The sequence below is a fragment of the Paramormyrops kingsleyae genome, chromosome 8, assembly GCF_048594095.1.
Source record: "Paramormyrops kingsleyae isolate MSU_618 chromosome 8, PKINGS_0.4, whole genome shotgun sequence".
NCBI lineage: Eukaryota > Metazoa > Chordata > Actinopteri > Osteoglossiformes > Mormyridae > Paramormyrops > Paramormyrops kingsleyae.
Window position 1 is genome coordinate 18,845,906 of NC_132804.1, and position 16,737 is coordinate 18,862,642.

Consider the following 16,737-nt stretch of genomic DNA (forward strand, 5'->3'; position numbering starts at 1 on the left):
CACATCCAGGGCACGAAGCTCCCGTTCCACCACATCCCAAAGATGCTTTATTGGGTTGAGATCTGGTGACTGTGGGGGCCATTGTAGTACAGTGAACTCATTGTCATGTTCAAGAAACCAATTTGAAATGATTCGAGCTTTGTGACATGGTGCATTATCCTGCTGGAAGTAGCCATTAGAGGATGGGTACATGGTGGTCATAAAGGGATGGACATGGTCAGAAACAATGCTCAGGTAGGCCGTGGCATTTAAACGATGCCCAATTGGCACTAAGGGGCCTAAAGTGTGCCAAGAAAACATCCCCCACACCATTACACCACCACCACCAGCCTGTACAGTGGTAACAAGGCATGATGGATCCATGTTCTCATTCTGTTTACGCTAAATTCTGACTCTACCATTTGAATGTCTCAACAGAAATCGAGACTCATCAGACCAGGCAACATTTTTCCAGTCTTCAACTGTCCAATTTTGGTGAGCTCGTGCAAATTGTAGCCTCTTTTTCCTATTTGTAGTGGAGATGAGTGGTACCCGGTGGGGTCTTCTGCTGTTGTAGCCCATCCGCCTCAAGGTTGTGCGTGTTGTGGCTTCACAAATGCTTTGCTGCATACCTCGGTTGTAACGAGTGGTTATTTCAGTCAAAGTTGCTCTTCTATCAGCTTGAATCAGTCGGCCCATTCTCCTCTGACCTCTAGCATCAACAAGGCATTTTCGCCCACAGGACTGCCGCATACTGGATGTTTTTCCCTTTGCACACCATTCTTTGTAAACCCTAGAAATGGTTGTGCGTGAAAATCCCAGTAACTGAGCAGATTGTGAAATACTCAGACCGGCCCGTCTGGCACCAACAACCATGCCACGCTCAAAATTGCTTAAATCACCTTTCTTTCCCATTCTGACATTCAGTTTGGAGTTCAGGAGATTGTCTTGACCAGGACCACACCCCTAAATGCATTGAAGCAACTGCCATGTGATTGGTTGATTAGATAATTGCATTAATGAGAAATTGAACAGGTGTTCCTAATAATCCTTTAGGTGAGTGTATATATACACATACACACACACACACACACACACAGTATTGTCTTTGCTGTCAATTGGACGCCACTGATTTTAACATTTTAAGTAAGAGCTGGAACCAGTGTGGTGAAAAATGACAGGAGAGAGCATTCAGTCCCTCGGAGTGTGGTGGTGGTCTCTTCCATGCCTTCTAGCGCTTCACACCTATTGGTAACTGACCCTCCATATGCAGAGGTAGGTTAGAATTCCAGCTCCCAATAAAACTGAAATAACAGCTCCAGCAATCAGTCCGCGATTTGGGGGCGCTGTAAGGGAAAAAAATGGAAGCAAAAAGAAAGCTTGGTCATACTCGTGCATTGCCTGGGGCACATGAAGGAAGTTATTTTACAGGAATCCAGACCTGAGTACCACCCTGGATATTCATAAGAAGTGTCTCACTGTACCTCTGAGAAAAACTGTACCTCTTTGTGTGGCACAACTGTCTAAATCTGACTGGATAAGGGGAAGGTCTAGGAATGCAGCATAACACCATGAAACAGTGATGCTATATTGTTGGAGAATAGGGACATTCACAGCTGTTGTGACAGTACAGTGGTACACACTTAAGGGACACGGGCCAAAAGCAGTTCTTTTGCCTCACAGAGCCTTACTTGTAGCTCCCAGATGTCCTCCCTCCCCCTTGTAACACATTACAGCAATGGAAGTATCAAAGAAAAGACTGGATGTGCTCACTGCTAACAGCAATGGTCACAACATTGCTGGTTATGGTATCTGTGGTCCGGTGGAAGTTCCTGAACCTTCCAAAGCAGGCATATTTCCCAGGAGGTATCGGAGCCCATAGCTTTACCAATATTGCTTCCCCAGACTGAACCAACTTGTAATCAATTATCCGATATTTGCTTAACTCCATTATACGAATCTCCACCTGGGGGGGGGGGAAACAGTTAAAATCATTGTTAGGCATCACTACAGGAAATGATTTTGCCATATTGCATTCAAATTCAATATTTTGGTAGATTTAGAAAAGCATATTGGATATAGCTAATACCTTACTATCACCAAGCCAAGGTGCACTTAATGTGCAGATCATCTCAAGCGAAGTGTCATTATAGATGGAGATATAAGACGTGTGCTCATAACCAGTGACTAAAAACCTTGGAGGTGGAACAAAATCTGCAGCAAAGGGAATGAGGACAAGAAGGAATTTAATGACCCATCACTCGACAGAGATTCAGGTAAGTTTTAATTCAACTGTGAGAAGCATTGGAATCAGCATGGACCAGCAACCTTGTGGAAATCTTTCAAGATAATGATGCTGAGGTCATTCTCCAATGTTTTGAGGCTGCTTTGAGGGCAAACAGGGATGTAACACAATGGCAGAATGGTGTCCATAACACATTACACACTCCGTGTATTTTGCCAGTGTTTTAGTGGATGGCAGTGCGCTGAGTGGTATTAAGAAATGTAAAAAAAAACAGCAACAGAAAGCATTAACACCATACCTGAACAGATGACCTCCAGCTGGTCATTATTGTAACAATCAATCTTGTTAAGCAAACACTCCCGTAGCCGTAGTTCATTGCCAGTGCACTGCAGGGGCCCCACCAGTGATTGCTGTGCGGGCAACCCAAACTCGTTCATCCACACTTTGCTCACGCCGGATACGGTACCACAGCCCAGCTCCCTGCAGGTCACATTGGCCATATTCCACATGGCAGCGATGGCGTCTTCTCCATGGCAAACAGGACCCCAGCGGCCCTGAATGAACATCTCCAGGCGGCCTGCACACTTCAGCCCCTGGAATTGGGGGACGAGGCGCACAGGAGCCATTTCTGTTAAGGTGGCAAAGGGATGTTCGGCTGTTCAGACTCTGAGAATCTCACGCCTGGTCACTGGGAGCTAAGCACGAGGCTGTCACTAATAGTGCGCCTACCCTACCAACTGTCAATAAGCTATATTCTGGTTTGGTCCATCTCAGATCTCTGTCATGGACCTGAATATACTTCATCTATAACCAATTTATTATGCTGCCATAATTAAGTTTCACCAGGGCTATTTCCTACTGCATATCTGTGTCTTATAACCTATCAACATATTACTTGGCACTCTGTGTATGTTCATGGGTGCACTCTGTTCTTGCTGCTGTATGTACCAGAATTTCCCCCTGGGATCAATAAAGTCCATCTTAATATAAGAATAGTGATACTTTAATGATCCCTATGGGGAAATTCTCGTTTCGCCCACCCCATCATGCTCTCCATGAGACACACAGACACATATACAGGTGAGAACAAGCTTGGGTTCACAGTGCAGGGTCTGTCAGGGTACAGTGCCGCTGTTTAAAACAGGAAGGAGTGCGCTGCTTGTGAGTAGTAAATGTCATTAACTGACAGTAATTTTGCTTAGTAAAATGTATAACATTGTACATTTTCCCAATGCTAAGTTTAATTTCCCATATTTCCACCTCTCACCTGGCGTGACTCTCACAGCAGGGGACAGAGGAGACCTGTAGGTACGATGGTTGTAGTCGGCTTCCAGGTCACAGAAATATTCCAGCCTCTCCTGTGGAGGTACTTTCAGCCTGCTGTACTGGACGCCGCTGGTGTTTGCTGTCAGGGACCCAATTGGCATCCCTGGTGCTTCGCTGGCCGTGTCTGTAATGTTACGGCAGTATAGTCTGAATGTGGTATTGTACACCACATAAGGAGCATCACAGAAGATGGTGTAGTTTCCTTCAGTGAAAACGACAGCAGGCTCCAGTCTGGTTGTGGGCTGAGGTAGAGAGGCTGGAAGCAAGAGAAAGAGAGAACATTTAATTTGTGTGAGAGAGCAAACAGAATTTTGACTTAAGGAGAAGAAGCAGCAAAAAATACTATTGGGAAGAATGTGTTATAGTGTTCCTCTATTGTCGTTTAGTTATATATTTTTATATAGCCAATTATCTGCCACCAAACCACTTTTCCTAGTGAGGGTCCTGGCCATTTTACATTATAATTTATCTATCATGATTATTTATCTATTTAGTTGTCTGCAAGACCAGCATCTTCTTCCAGTAAGCCTCACTTCTATTTCAGAAAAGAGAGAACAAGAACTGTGACCCCTAGAGAGGAACAAACTATGCAGAGTGCATTGAGAAACCTAAATGTGTAAAGTAGAGGACGAAACGTGCAATCTAGAAATTTCCTTCCTTGTAGCAATGATTGCAGAAGAACAGACATGCAGAAGAACACGGTTTGGGCCACTGACCGCTCAGAAAAGAGGGTAATGGTGGAACCACTCACAGATGGTCAGGTTGACAGGTGAGCTGGTCGGAGACACCTCCCCCGTCCTGCTGACATTGTACCAGCAAACGAAGTCGCCCTCATGCTGAGCCACAGCAGTGACGGAGTACAGAATGGTGTCAGTGGAAGTGAGTCTGTGAAACAGCAGGGCGGAGAGGGGCTGCTTGGGCTTCCCCAGGTTCAGGGTGAGGGGATATGGAGCTGTCTTCGGTGGGGTGCAGGCAATGACCACAACCGAGAAGAGCCTGATGTCTGTGCCATTTACCGGCTTGCTGAACGTCAGTGAAGGGGCGGCGAGGGGCCCTGTGGATGCAGAGGAGACACTCTCGCTGATGCTGGCCATACTGGATGTCATCACTCTAAATTCGTTTTACTGATTTAGGCGTAAAAATATATCAGATCTGTTTGAGCCAATATTCATGAAGGCCATGTTTTTATTTTGATGACATATCCCATTTTGATATCGAGAAAGGGATGATTATTTCAGTCTCAAGTTTCATCAAAAGACATAATAAAATGTTCCAGGTATGTGATCGTCCTCAGTGTAAAAGTGTTAAATCAGGGACGACAGAAGGCAGTAAAGACTCAAAATAGCCATCAAGATGTACGTTCATGATTTACTCTAATGAGTGTAAAAACACAGTCAGACACCAGCTGGCACTTAGAGCAGGATTTGGTTGTTTCTGTTTGCCATTTTGAATTGACAATGAGGTGCTGTCCTAAATAGATATTCTTATAACTGATATAATCAACACACTTACCTGCAGCTGAGATTATCCCAAAATACTGGACACACCACAGAGCACCACAAACTAAGCAAAGAAAGGAAGTCTATTATTCTTCAGCTGCTGGATGACTATGGCTAAACATAACATTCATTTGCAAGCTCAGGAATCTCTGCATTGTGGGTAAAATATCAAAGGCTGACCTGTAATGTGGAGAAAGGCTGCAGGATGCATGACTGAAGCACCTGAAGGATGGATGGGGGCTTGCTGGTCAGGCGAATGTCTGGCAGGAGTGAATCTGGACCTGAGTCTTCACAAGTTCTCCGCTAGGAGGAAGAGAACTCTGAAATGGGGAGGAGCCGTCCGTATTTCCTTCATTATGGAGGTTGGTTGGGTGGTGCTGGTTGCTACCATCCAGTTATTTCCTTCTACTTCCTCATTCTGGCCATAATTTACATCCATCATACAAATGGATGATGCACTTTACAAAGTATGAATTATTTCAGAAAAATGTCCGGATTTCAAAACACAGAAACATGAGTGTAAAATAGAGTACCTATTATTTACATAGGAATTAAATGGCTTGCTTGTCTACTGATTTATTTTAAAGGTGTACCAGGTAGCCAAGCAAATAACAATGCCGATCCATAACAAAGAAGGTCCCTGATTGGATTTACGTATGTAAACATCCAGCTGAATGAGCAGGAGGTACAATTTTAAGTTGTAAAGCCTTTTCAGCCTTGACCTTCCGCACAACCCGACCTTAGGATGAAATGTAAAATAGTTCAACTTTGATTGTTCAAATCAGCCAGAGTCCCCATAAGCAAAATAAGATGATTTCTCAGCGTTTGCGATCAGAGAAGACTCAATTCAATGGAAGTTCACACTTAAGTCATTTGTTTAAAAGTGTGATTATGTGAAATGTAGCTAATGTAGGTTTTGAGTCACAGGAGTAGCTTACTCAAAGATTGCTAGTCTCCAGACACAAATCAGGGATTCCCCTCTGCGTCACCAGAGGTCCACATCCCCCCCCCCCCCCATGAAAATCAGCTCCATGGTTACTGTTCATTGCTCTCACCAGTTCCTTGTGTCTGTGGTGCTACTCATTAATCCCAGTACGTATATCCTCCTGAGACCCAAGGAAAAAAATGTCCTTCAATTGTAGGTTATTTGTCTTTGGAGGAAATAAGACATCTTACAATTTAGATTTTTTCAAATTTATTCTTATTTTAATTTCACAGCATGTCCTCTTTAGTGCATAACAAGAATAAATACGTTTCCCAACATCTGTGAAAAAAAAATACAATGTCCACTACAATGGACATAAATGAATAGGTCAGGTCTCAGGAGGATATACATATACCTGAATATACCGGTTTTGTCCTTCAGTTCAGGGTAGGCAGGAGGGCAGGGGCTGGGAGTGCCTGAGAACCTCAATCAATGAAAGTGCCTCTACCTTGATGGTCCTAGTGCCCTTTTTACCAAGGGGGACCCTCTCCCAGCTGGCAAAAAGTACCGGTCCCCCCCCCCCCCCCCCCGTTTGGGCAGCTGTCCCTCAGAAAGTCTGGTACCCAGTGAAGTCTTACTTGCCTGGTCAGAACACTTCTGAGTTGGTGTTGAGTTTAACGCTTATTGTGTTTGATCCCAGAATGTATAAGCTGACAGTGTGTTTTGAATTTTGTTCATTACTAGTTCTCTTTTCCCTATTGCTCTTGACTCTAGACTGGTGTTTCATGTTTTTACCAATTTTGGACTATGACCGGGCCATTATCAATACCTGGAATAAGCTTCCTGTACACATCTCCTTGTATTACAAGAACATCAAAACTAACATCTTCTGAGGGTGTTCAATTAGCAGTGTCCTCAGTTGCAATTGAGCAAGTAGATTCTGTAATCAGATTTTTGAAGCATGCTGCAAATTTAGGGGGTGTTTGATGTCTAACCTGCTTGTCAGTAAATAACTGTATGGTGTAACACTAAGGTTTTTCTTTAAACAAAAGGTCTTGTCCTGCAGAAAGGTGTGAAAGTTGAACAACCACACACACAGACACACACGCACACAAACAAAGACACACATACACAGACACATAAAAAAACATTTATCAATTGTATCAAAGGTAGTTCACATTTTCACAGAGAAATTAATATGAAATTTAATTCCTTCATTACTGAGGCTGCAACATTTGCCAACAAATATGATTTCCTTTCATTTGAAATTTACATTGACATTAGAGCATGCAATTTTGCACTGTTGTCTTGTAAAAGACTTTTCGAAACCTATACAGGCTGAACATCCGGTAGCTAGGTGATTAGCTGTGGTCGGAAATTTTGATTCTCATGTTTTATGCGGTTTCAGCCATGTGTCTGTGGGCCCTATCTCAACTGAAAATACTTTGACTCTTATCTCTGTGGATGATCTGCAACACAGATGCACAGAAGAGTTACTCTGTGTTCCCTAAATATCCCAGGAACCTTAGTTTTGTGCTGTAATTAACAACTGCAACTCATTTATGCAGAAGGCACATAGGGAAAGAGGACAAACACAAGTCAGTTTAAGTCAGAAATAATTCCTGACAAACACGACGTGCAGAATACATAACATACAGCCATGAACTATAGGACAACATGTAGACTAACAAGGACAAGTGAATATATGAGTGTACATGCATACTATCTGTAAATAAACAATTACATTTTTATAGAATAAAACTATGCTACAACAGTTTCATTTACAGCTTATACACTTCATTTTCATGTAAAACAAAAGATCCATGTAAACTACAGTGTGAGTTTAAATCAGTGAATCAAAATATGTAATGGATGTAAATTACACGGTAGCCAGTTTTATTAGTTTTTAAATGCATTTTTTTAATGTTTTTTTTATTAGATCTGTGTGCTTCTTGTTTTGGGCTGACTGCGGCCTTGGTTGATATATATGGCCGTGTATATGACATCTTCATGTTCTTCCTACAAAAAAAAAATATATATATTTTAAAGAATAATAAAACAAACTATTAGTGACACAATGATGTCACTTAGTAAATAATAACTGAAGAGTGCAATTGTGGTGATCTATTCTAAAATGTTTAAAAGGCAATTTTAAAAAATGCTCTGTTTGGGGATGATTACTCTCTAAAGGGCGATGGATGGATGGATGGATGTATGTATGTATGTTCTACCCCCTTCACCACTGCAGCTCATGTTGAGGAGAATATATCATCAGACCCATGCCTAACATGCAACTCTTCCACATAGACATAAAACATAGCTGTACCAAACTCAACACAGAAACACATCATTTGCATTTAAATGCACAAGACAATATTTCCGTCCTGAGACGAGGGTCTCGCATAATAATCCCCTTCGTAGGCGAGCCGCTGTGATAATGACTCATCTTTTCTTACTATTTCATTTAATTTCCTTCTGCTTTTCCTGGTGCAGGTCATTATTTATCTTAGATCATACTTAACATGGAACAGAGATACAACAAAGGAAGCAAAAAAATCTACTTCAAAATAAAAAAAATCATCTGCATGAAAACAAGACTGTACATTATTGCCTCCATGATAGGAGGAAATTTAAGATCTGTTTATTATTGATAGCCAGCCCTGCAACTGTGCTCAAAATAAGCGGTTTGGAGAAGAATGGATTGACGCACAGTTTTCTTAACGCATCTGTGTTTTTGAGCTCAGTAAAAGACGCACTTTATACAGTATATGTCAAATTATGTACTTTAAACTTCCTCTCGCATTGAAAACCTGTGCTCAGACACAAGTTGTGTTTATGTCTAGGAAAGAACGAAAAGTTACACGAATTCTCACTGAATATAGAAAAACAACAGGAAAAACATTTTTGCTACAGAAGAAGCTGCTATGCTGCTGATTTAGCTTGACCAGCTGCTGGCTGATATTTTTAGCCAACTAAAAATACTAAAAACTATATACTAAATTTTGATTTGCCCCACTTGATTTTCTACAGCTATTTTTTCCCTGTTTGACACCTACGTGTAAATACAATTTTAATAAAATGATTTTGGCTTTACTGCCACATTGGTATGATTATGAAGGGGCATTACAAACTGTTGGCATAATTATGAATTATTTGTAATACCTGAACCGTTCCTTCCTTTTCATCCTGGTCATTTTGCTGACGGTCAGTTTCTTGGTTCTTGTCACCATCTAATGTCAAACAGGACAGAGTTATTTTTTATATTCACAGCCTGCATTTTAAGTTTGTTGTTTTTATAAGCTTTGCATTATGTGTTTGGCTAATAGAATGTGCATAAAAATTGTATAAAAATTTATAATTTTTTTTTTACTGTAGTACAACAACTGTAGGGAAAAATGGTTTGCGCTTGCTCAATAAGTTTTTTGTCCGGGTAAAAGCAGTGATCACAAAAACATCAACTGATAGTCGGTTTGATGTAAATGCCCCCATGTGTTGCTAAAATTCTTGCCTGGTCTTCGACAGAGGGTATAAAAATAAAAACCAGCAGAGGAGAGCAGGCCGACCACCAAAGCAGAGATTAGAGCGGTCACCACAGTCTTGGACAGATTCCCGGGGTCAGTGCACGCCGCTGGGTGATGTGGCACTGTGGTGAGTGGAGGGGTTGAATTTTCATTGAATTCTCAATAAAAAAGGGAAAAGGTTTCTGTATTAGCCATACCTACTGACAACACAACTGTGTATGTCTTGTGAATTTTACAAGATCATATTATTTCACATCATCACATATCATATATTTACCTGTAAGCGTAAGATTGTAAGAAGAACCTATAACCATGGAAACTTTGAAAAAATGTTCCGCACAGTAGAACAGTCCCAGGTCTGAAGCAGTAATGTTGCAAATCTTTAGGCTGAACAAATTACTGGTTGTGTCATGTACAATAGAAAAACGTTTGTCATAGCCTATGAAGTATCTGTCAATGTTATTTTCCTTAGTCAGTATAATGAAAGGAACCTCGCCCCAGCGCTGTCCAAGCCACACAACTGTGCTATTCAAGAAAATCAGATCGCAGTCCAGTACGACTGTTTCCCCAACACTGACTGCTCTGACAGCCGAGTGGACCAAGTTGTCTTGACCTGAAGAAACAGAGGCAGAGGTGAACAGATACCAAGCAACCAATGAAACACCCCAGCAGATGCATTTCAAAGGTCCTGAATCAAATATACAAATAAACAGAGCTGCAAAATAAGTACTTACAACACAACGCAAAGACCACAATGAGTCTCTCCATGATGACAACTGCTGTCACTCAGTGTTTCATGCTGGAAATTTAGTGAGGTGGAAATTGCCTTATAAGGGCAATAACAAAGCTTTTGATCACATGTGCACTCTATTCTGCTCAGACATGAAACTCAATTGACATTTAGGTGGTTGTGATCAGAGGCTGCTTAGCCAACACAACAGTGCTGGGTCTACATTTAGCACATGGCACCGTGGTTTGACTGCGCTGCACAACCCGCATTCATCAGCAGGTTTAGTTTTGTGGTCCCACAAAGTTTAACTTGTTCTTGGTTTGCAGGGAGCTGTTGATATGTTTGTAGACTGGAACACACATATTCACCTGCTGCTTTATTTCTATCCTCAACCTAATATCTGAAATTTAACATACACAACCCAGTTCAAGTTTCCCATTTGGCACCTACAGTGTTTATGATTTATGAAATCATTTAAATGAAACTCCTACTTTATTATTTGCCATTTCTGCAAGTATGAGTACAAGTCCATTGGAATGCTACTCTTCGCCTACCCCACATCGCTCTCCATGAGGCACACAGACACATATACAGGTGAGCACAAGTCTGGGGGTCGCAGTGCAGGGTCAAACTGCGTGCAGCACACCTTGAGCTGGGGATTAACCGCCTCGCTCAAGGGCCCACGGACATGTGACTGTACTGCGTCAGGAACTGGCAATCATCCAATCACAGGCAAAGAGGCTTCGGCCACAGAGCCAATCACTTTGTTGTTATTCAGAAAAAAAAAGTGAAAGCTAAAATGTTTACAGACAGGAACACACATATTCACCTGCTTTATTCTTAATAAAGGTATGACTAATGTATTTATGTTTAAGTTTAGATAACTTGTGGATTTAAGCTAAATCAAAGCAAAAATACATGCTGAAACTCACAACTTTATTTGGCTTGTGCTTTTGAACCTCAGATATGTTTCAGCTTATATTTGTTGTCACAAAGTGAGCTAGTTACCATCCTGTGGGTCAACAGTAGGGCCGTCGTGTGGATTTGGAGTGAGAGTTGGGTTACCTGTTTACAAAAAGCAGCATACCATCAGTCATCCCAGATGTCAATAAGTAGGCCTATAATAGAAATGATTAATTTAGGATATTTTTTAAGAATGTATTTAAGATATGATTTACTGATGGCAAGTTAAATTTAATCACAAGTGTAACTCAGGTTATTTGGGATCCCCTGCTTTGCCCCAACACAGTAACAAACAGCCAAAGTCATGCGGCTTCATTACAATTATAGGGGCAAGATTGACATCTATTGGTAGATTTTAGTACTGCATGAAAGTGAAATATTTGTACTTTTTCCAAGGTCTGCACTGTTTTAAATTTTTTTGTTTGTTAGTTTCCAGCATTACTGAGAAGTAAATGACAAACGAGTGAGGAGAATCTAGACGCAAGAAGCAAGCAGATACAAAAGATACAAAACCAGTAGGTGACACTTTGAAAAGCTGACATATATTCATAAATACAGCCTAGTAGTCGTGGATCATATTCGAATCCTTCACCTTTGAACTTCTTTCACTCTGATCACAGAGAGGCAACAGAGCCTTTCAGTCAAGCAAACCAGGGGCAAATGCATCAGTGGCTACACCGCCTGTTAATCGCTCGCACAACTGTTGTTTCCTACCCCAAGTATGTCTTGACTGTACCGCAAAGCTACTGCATCAAAACAATGGCAGTAATATGCTGGCTTAAAGGGCGGGAGCTTTATCTGTTTGTGTGTATCCCCATGACCCACAAGAGGGAAAAGAAAGTTCTCAGTTTAAAGTTCAGACGCTATAATCGTTTCATGCGTAAATGCTAAAATAAAAATGTTATTTGTAAACCTATAGAGTGCATACTTATTAAGTTATTAATGGTTCATGGTTGAGATTAGTTGACAATGATTTTAACAGTTAAAAACAAATTTTAAAAAACATCATGTCCCACCAACTGTTACTCCAGATTATAAATGCGAACAGAATGTAGGTGTCTCTTTCTACAGTTTTCTGCAGCACCTATTTATGCAGAATAATGTCTGTTGAATTGGCTGTGGTCTCCCGCCCCCCGACACCCCTCATTCCCCCTCTGCCTGCGTTGATATTCAGCGAGGCAGGTTGGAGGCTGGGGCCGGATGAATGGCGCAGTGTTCCGGACATGAATGTGGCTGCCCTGATGGACAGGCGCGCCCATTCACACAACCTAACGCGCACTTCTGCACCCTTGAATGGGGGGCAGTGCTTAGAGGCAAGCTAGATAGGGCTGGGAAAAAATAAGACTTTTTTCTCTCTCAGGTTGCTTCTTTATAATCACTGTGGGCCACCTCCACCAACTGTCCATTTATTTCGGCATCCACTCCGTCAACACGCGTTTATTTAACAGGGAAGTACCGCCCTGCTCTTCGATATTTTGAGGGAGGGAAAGGAGAGTATCTCATGCCTTGTCCACACATACATGGGTATTTTTTAAAACGTACCTTTTTCCTATACGCCTTGGGCTTTTGTCCACACGTAAACGGCGTCTTAGGTCACTGAAAACGGAGCTTTTGCAAAACTCCATCCAGGGTGAAGATTTTAAGAAACTCCGTCTTCAGCGTCGACATGTAGACAGGGAAAACAGAGTTTTTGGCTCAAAACGTCAGATTGTGCGCCGTTGTCCACTTTGTTTAACGTCAGAGCGTGCGCTGTTTGCTGTATACATTAGTGGTGTGCGATACTACAAGATTTGGTATCGATCCGATACCTAGTAAATATAGGGCAAGTATATCGCCGATACGATACCGATATCGATACTTTTTAATAATTAAGGTGGATGCATCATTAAATTGCTAAAGCTGAATTAATTTTCATTACCATTAAATGTTTTTGTGATTTTTTTTATTAATTGGTTAAAACCCAGGACAGAATTTGGGCAAAGTTTATGAGTAAATAAATACTGTAGCGCGGAGGTACCGGCGGGCAGCGCCTCATGTTGGACTGATGTCAGCTTGTGAATAGTTCTCAGTAATCTCTTGTGTGATTCTAAATGTGCTTTGTATAGCGGTTATTGCCGTTAATGTTTATTGTTGTACGTAGTGTATGTGCATGTATGCGTGCGCCCACCGTGTGTATGAGGAGTAAACGGGCAATGAGCACGGTGGGCAGTGCGAGTGTGTGTGATTGCAGTGTTATGGGCGTAATAAACGGCATATGGTGATTAAACCCCGAACTGTCTTTGCTGTTCAATTATTGTGAGCATGGCTCAGCAACCCACTATTACAATACTTTATTATAAATATTATAGGGTGACCAGATAATCCATGTCAGGGAGGACACATTGAGCTAGGATTTGTAAAATACCATTTCAATTAAAAGGACCTGGATCTCAGTTAAGCACCGAATTCTTGCTGTGTGCTGATTGATCAGTCTCCTATAATCATGCATATGCCACTAATGTGAATGTGTAACAGCTGGATGAGTTTTTCAATCAAACCAGTCAAAGCACAAGAAGAAATGAGCTATTTAGCCAAACACAGGTGCCTTTCAGTTTTAAAGTAGTTTGTAAAACCTGGAGTAGCTTAAAGTGTCCTCCCTGACATGGATTATCTGGTCAGCCTAAAATATTATATTGTGCGCGCGCGCGCGCGAGCAGGTGAGCTTGTCTGCTTGCCTGGCGCCGCTGAGTCACGTGACAGTCGGGTGCGGCAATAGAGAGCAGCAGCGCGAACACAGACAGCCGCAGTGCATCCAGGAGTGAAACTGAAGTATCGATCTCATTAAACTGGTATTGATCAATATCAACATTATTATCGATACTTGGATCGATTCGCCCACCACTAGTGACAAGCAAAGGTACAAATCTTTACCCTTTTTTTCTGAGAGTGTGGGGGAAATGCTCTCACCCTAATCCCCACTCCTCTGAGGCAGGCCCTCCATGGACAACTGGATCCACAACCAAGGTACAAGTGGAGAAGGGCAGTTAAGTTGCCAGTCTGGACCTCAGTCAACTTCTATGTCCCATCCCTTGATGTCAAGATGGTCTCAGCTGCATGGTTTTCAACTCTGGGGTTGCAGAGACTCAGGGAATGATTTTGTCAGGTTGCCTAGAGGACTTCAAAACAAGCCAGGAACCATACTAGGGGTTTGCTGATATTGATAACTCTATGTCTTAGGCCAGACTTGAACACAGGATCTCCAGATTCATACCCTCTTGCCTTGACCAACATGCCACCAGATCAGGTGAGGCGACCTGCATGGTAGTGGGCTTGAAGAGCTCCCCCAGAACGTCTTAGCCAAAATGGTCAATAAGAGGATTGTCCACAAACCATTGCGGCATGGGGAACAGAGACTCACCCATAGGGGGGCTTCATTATCATCATGAAAAAATGTATATGCACAAAAAATCGGACTTATCAAACCCAGTGTACACACATTTCCCCTTAGAAATGTCAGAACTGTCTTGTGAATATGTGTATGATGCACGAGCCTGAGATCCTGCCCAGTTGACCATAGATGGTAAATCCAAATTATATGCGTGGTTATATAATATGCAAACCACCCCTTTCTGGTTGTTATAAATAATTTTGTTTTTGGTATTTATTGGGCTATAACTGATGCAATTATGGCTGTTACTCCATTTTATTTAATATAGCTATGTATTTCAAGTACAGTAGTACCTCAGAACTCCAGATCGTATCCTAAAAAGTTCGAGTTCTGATCGAATTTTCCCCGTAAGAAATAATGGAAAACCAATTAATTGGTTCCTGGCCCCAAAAATTACACCTATATATATATTTTTTTGGCATTTAAACACAAAATGAACCAGATAAAACAAGAAGAGCATATACTGTACTAAACACATCTAAACACATTTATCAAAACAGTAATTTGTAAAGTAAGAAAATAAATGTATCCAAACAATGTGTCCTGCCCTGATCGTCAGCTCCTTCCGTGTGCCACGCCCCCTCGTTAACCCCGTGTGGAATCCCCGTGGGATCAGCTGTTTCTGGTTGTTGTCATTAGTCCTCTGTATTTCGTCCGCGTTTCAGTTTGTTTCCCCAGTCCGGTCATTATATTGTCCGTCTGCGTTTTGCCTGCCTTACTTGTAATTAAACCCGTATTCCCCGATACCCTCACGTCTGCGCCTTTGTCTCCGTTCTGTCCCGCTCGGCACAACAATATTATTATAATTAAAGTTATTAATGGTTTATTATCAATATTAAAATAATGAATAAGAAATCTTTATTTTTAAATGTATTTTATTATATAATAATAATTACTGTTACTGTCTGTCATTGTCTAAATGTATTTTTACTGTCTAAATATACACTCACCTAAAGGATTATTAGGAACACCTGTTCAATTTCTCATTAATGCAATTATCTAATCAACCAATCACATGGCAGTTGCTTCAATGCATTTAGGGGTGTGGTCCTGGTCAAGACAATCTCCTGAACTCCAAACTGAATGTCAGAATGGGAAAGAAAGGTGATTTAAGCAATTTTGAGCGTGGCATGGTTGTTGGTGCCAGATGGGCTGGTCTGAGTATTTCACAATCTGCTCAGTTACTGGGATTTTCACGCACAACCATTTCTAGGGTTTACAAAGAATGGTGTGCAAAGGGAAAAACATCCAGTATGCGGCAGTCCTGTGGGCGAAAATGCCTTGTTGATGCTAGAGGTCAGAGGAGAATGGGCCGACTGATTCAAGCTGATAGAAGAGCAACTTTGACTGAAATAACCACTCGTTACAACCAAGGTATGCAGCAAAGCATTTGTGAAGCCACAACACACACAACCTTGAGGCGGATGGGCTACAACAGCAGAAGACCCCACCAGGTACCACTCATCTCCACTACAAATAGGAAAAAGAGGCTACAATTTGCACGAGCTCACCAAAATTGGACAGTTGAAGACTGGAAAAATGTTGCCTGGTCTGATGAGTCTCGATTTCTGTTGAGACATTCAAATGGTAGAGTCAGAATTTGGTGTAAACAGAATGAGAACATGGATCCATCATGCCTTGTTACCACTGTACAGGCTGGTGGTGGTGGTGTAATGGTGTGGGGGATGTTTTCTTGGCACACTTTAGGCCCCTTAGTGCCAATTGGGCATCGTTTAAATGCCACGGCCTACCTGAGCATTGTTTCTGACCATGTCTATCCCTTTATGACCACCATGTACCCATCCTCTGATGGCTACTTCCAACAGGATAATGCACCATGTCACAAAGCTCAAATCATTTCAAATTGGTTTCTTGAACATGACAATGAGTTCACTGTACTAAAATGGCCCCCACAGTCACCAGATCTCAACCCAATAGAGCATCTTTGGGATGTGGTGGAACGGGAGCTTCGTGCCCTGGATGTGCATCCCACAAATCTCCATCAACTGCAAGATGCTATCCTATCAATATGGGCCAACATTTCTAAAGAATGCTTTCAGCACCTTGTTGAATCAATGCCACGTAGAATTAAGGCAGTTCTGAAGGCGAAAGGGGGTCAAAC

At 41.8% G+C, this 16,737-nt stretch overlaps 1 protein-coding gene and 1 long non-coding RNA gene across 3 annotated transcripts; both read right to left on the minus strand.

Annotated features, from left to right (window-relative positions):
- Positions 1-840: 840 nt before the first annotated feature.
- Positions 841-6,014, minus strand: LOC111851678 (uncharacterized). Its single transcript, XM_023826803.2, has 8 exons — positions 5,230-6,014; positions 5,063-5,113; positions 4,302-4,604; positions 3,492-3,806; positions 2,523-2,852; positions 2,069-2,193; positions 1,753-1,945; positions 841-1,325 (listed from the first exon to the last, which is right to left on the minus strand). Exons 1-8 carry the CDS (start codon positions 5,258-5,260, stop codon positions 1,225-1,227), a joined length of 1,449 nt encoding a protein of 482 aa, XP_023682571.2. The 5' UTR covers positions 5,261-6,014; the 3' UTR covers positions 841-1,224.
- A 534-nt stretch (positions 6,015-6,548) lies between these two features.
- LOC111851679 (uncharacterized) lies at positions 6,549-12,944 on the minus strand. 2 transcript variants are annotated; one of them, XR_011992624.1, is made up of 5 exons: positions 12,731-12,944; positions 9,773-11,343; positions 9,483-9,653; positions 9,137-9,204; positions 6,549-7,034 (listed from the first exon to the last, which is right to left on the minus strand). It is a non-coding gene; the product is annotated as an uncharacterized lncRNA (long non-coding RNA). The 2 variants fall into 2 exon arrangements; XR_011992623.1 differs by lacking the exon at positions 6,549-7,034 and adding an exon at positions 7,154-7,993.
- Between the last annotated feature and the right edge of the window lie 3,793 nt (positions 12,945-16,737).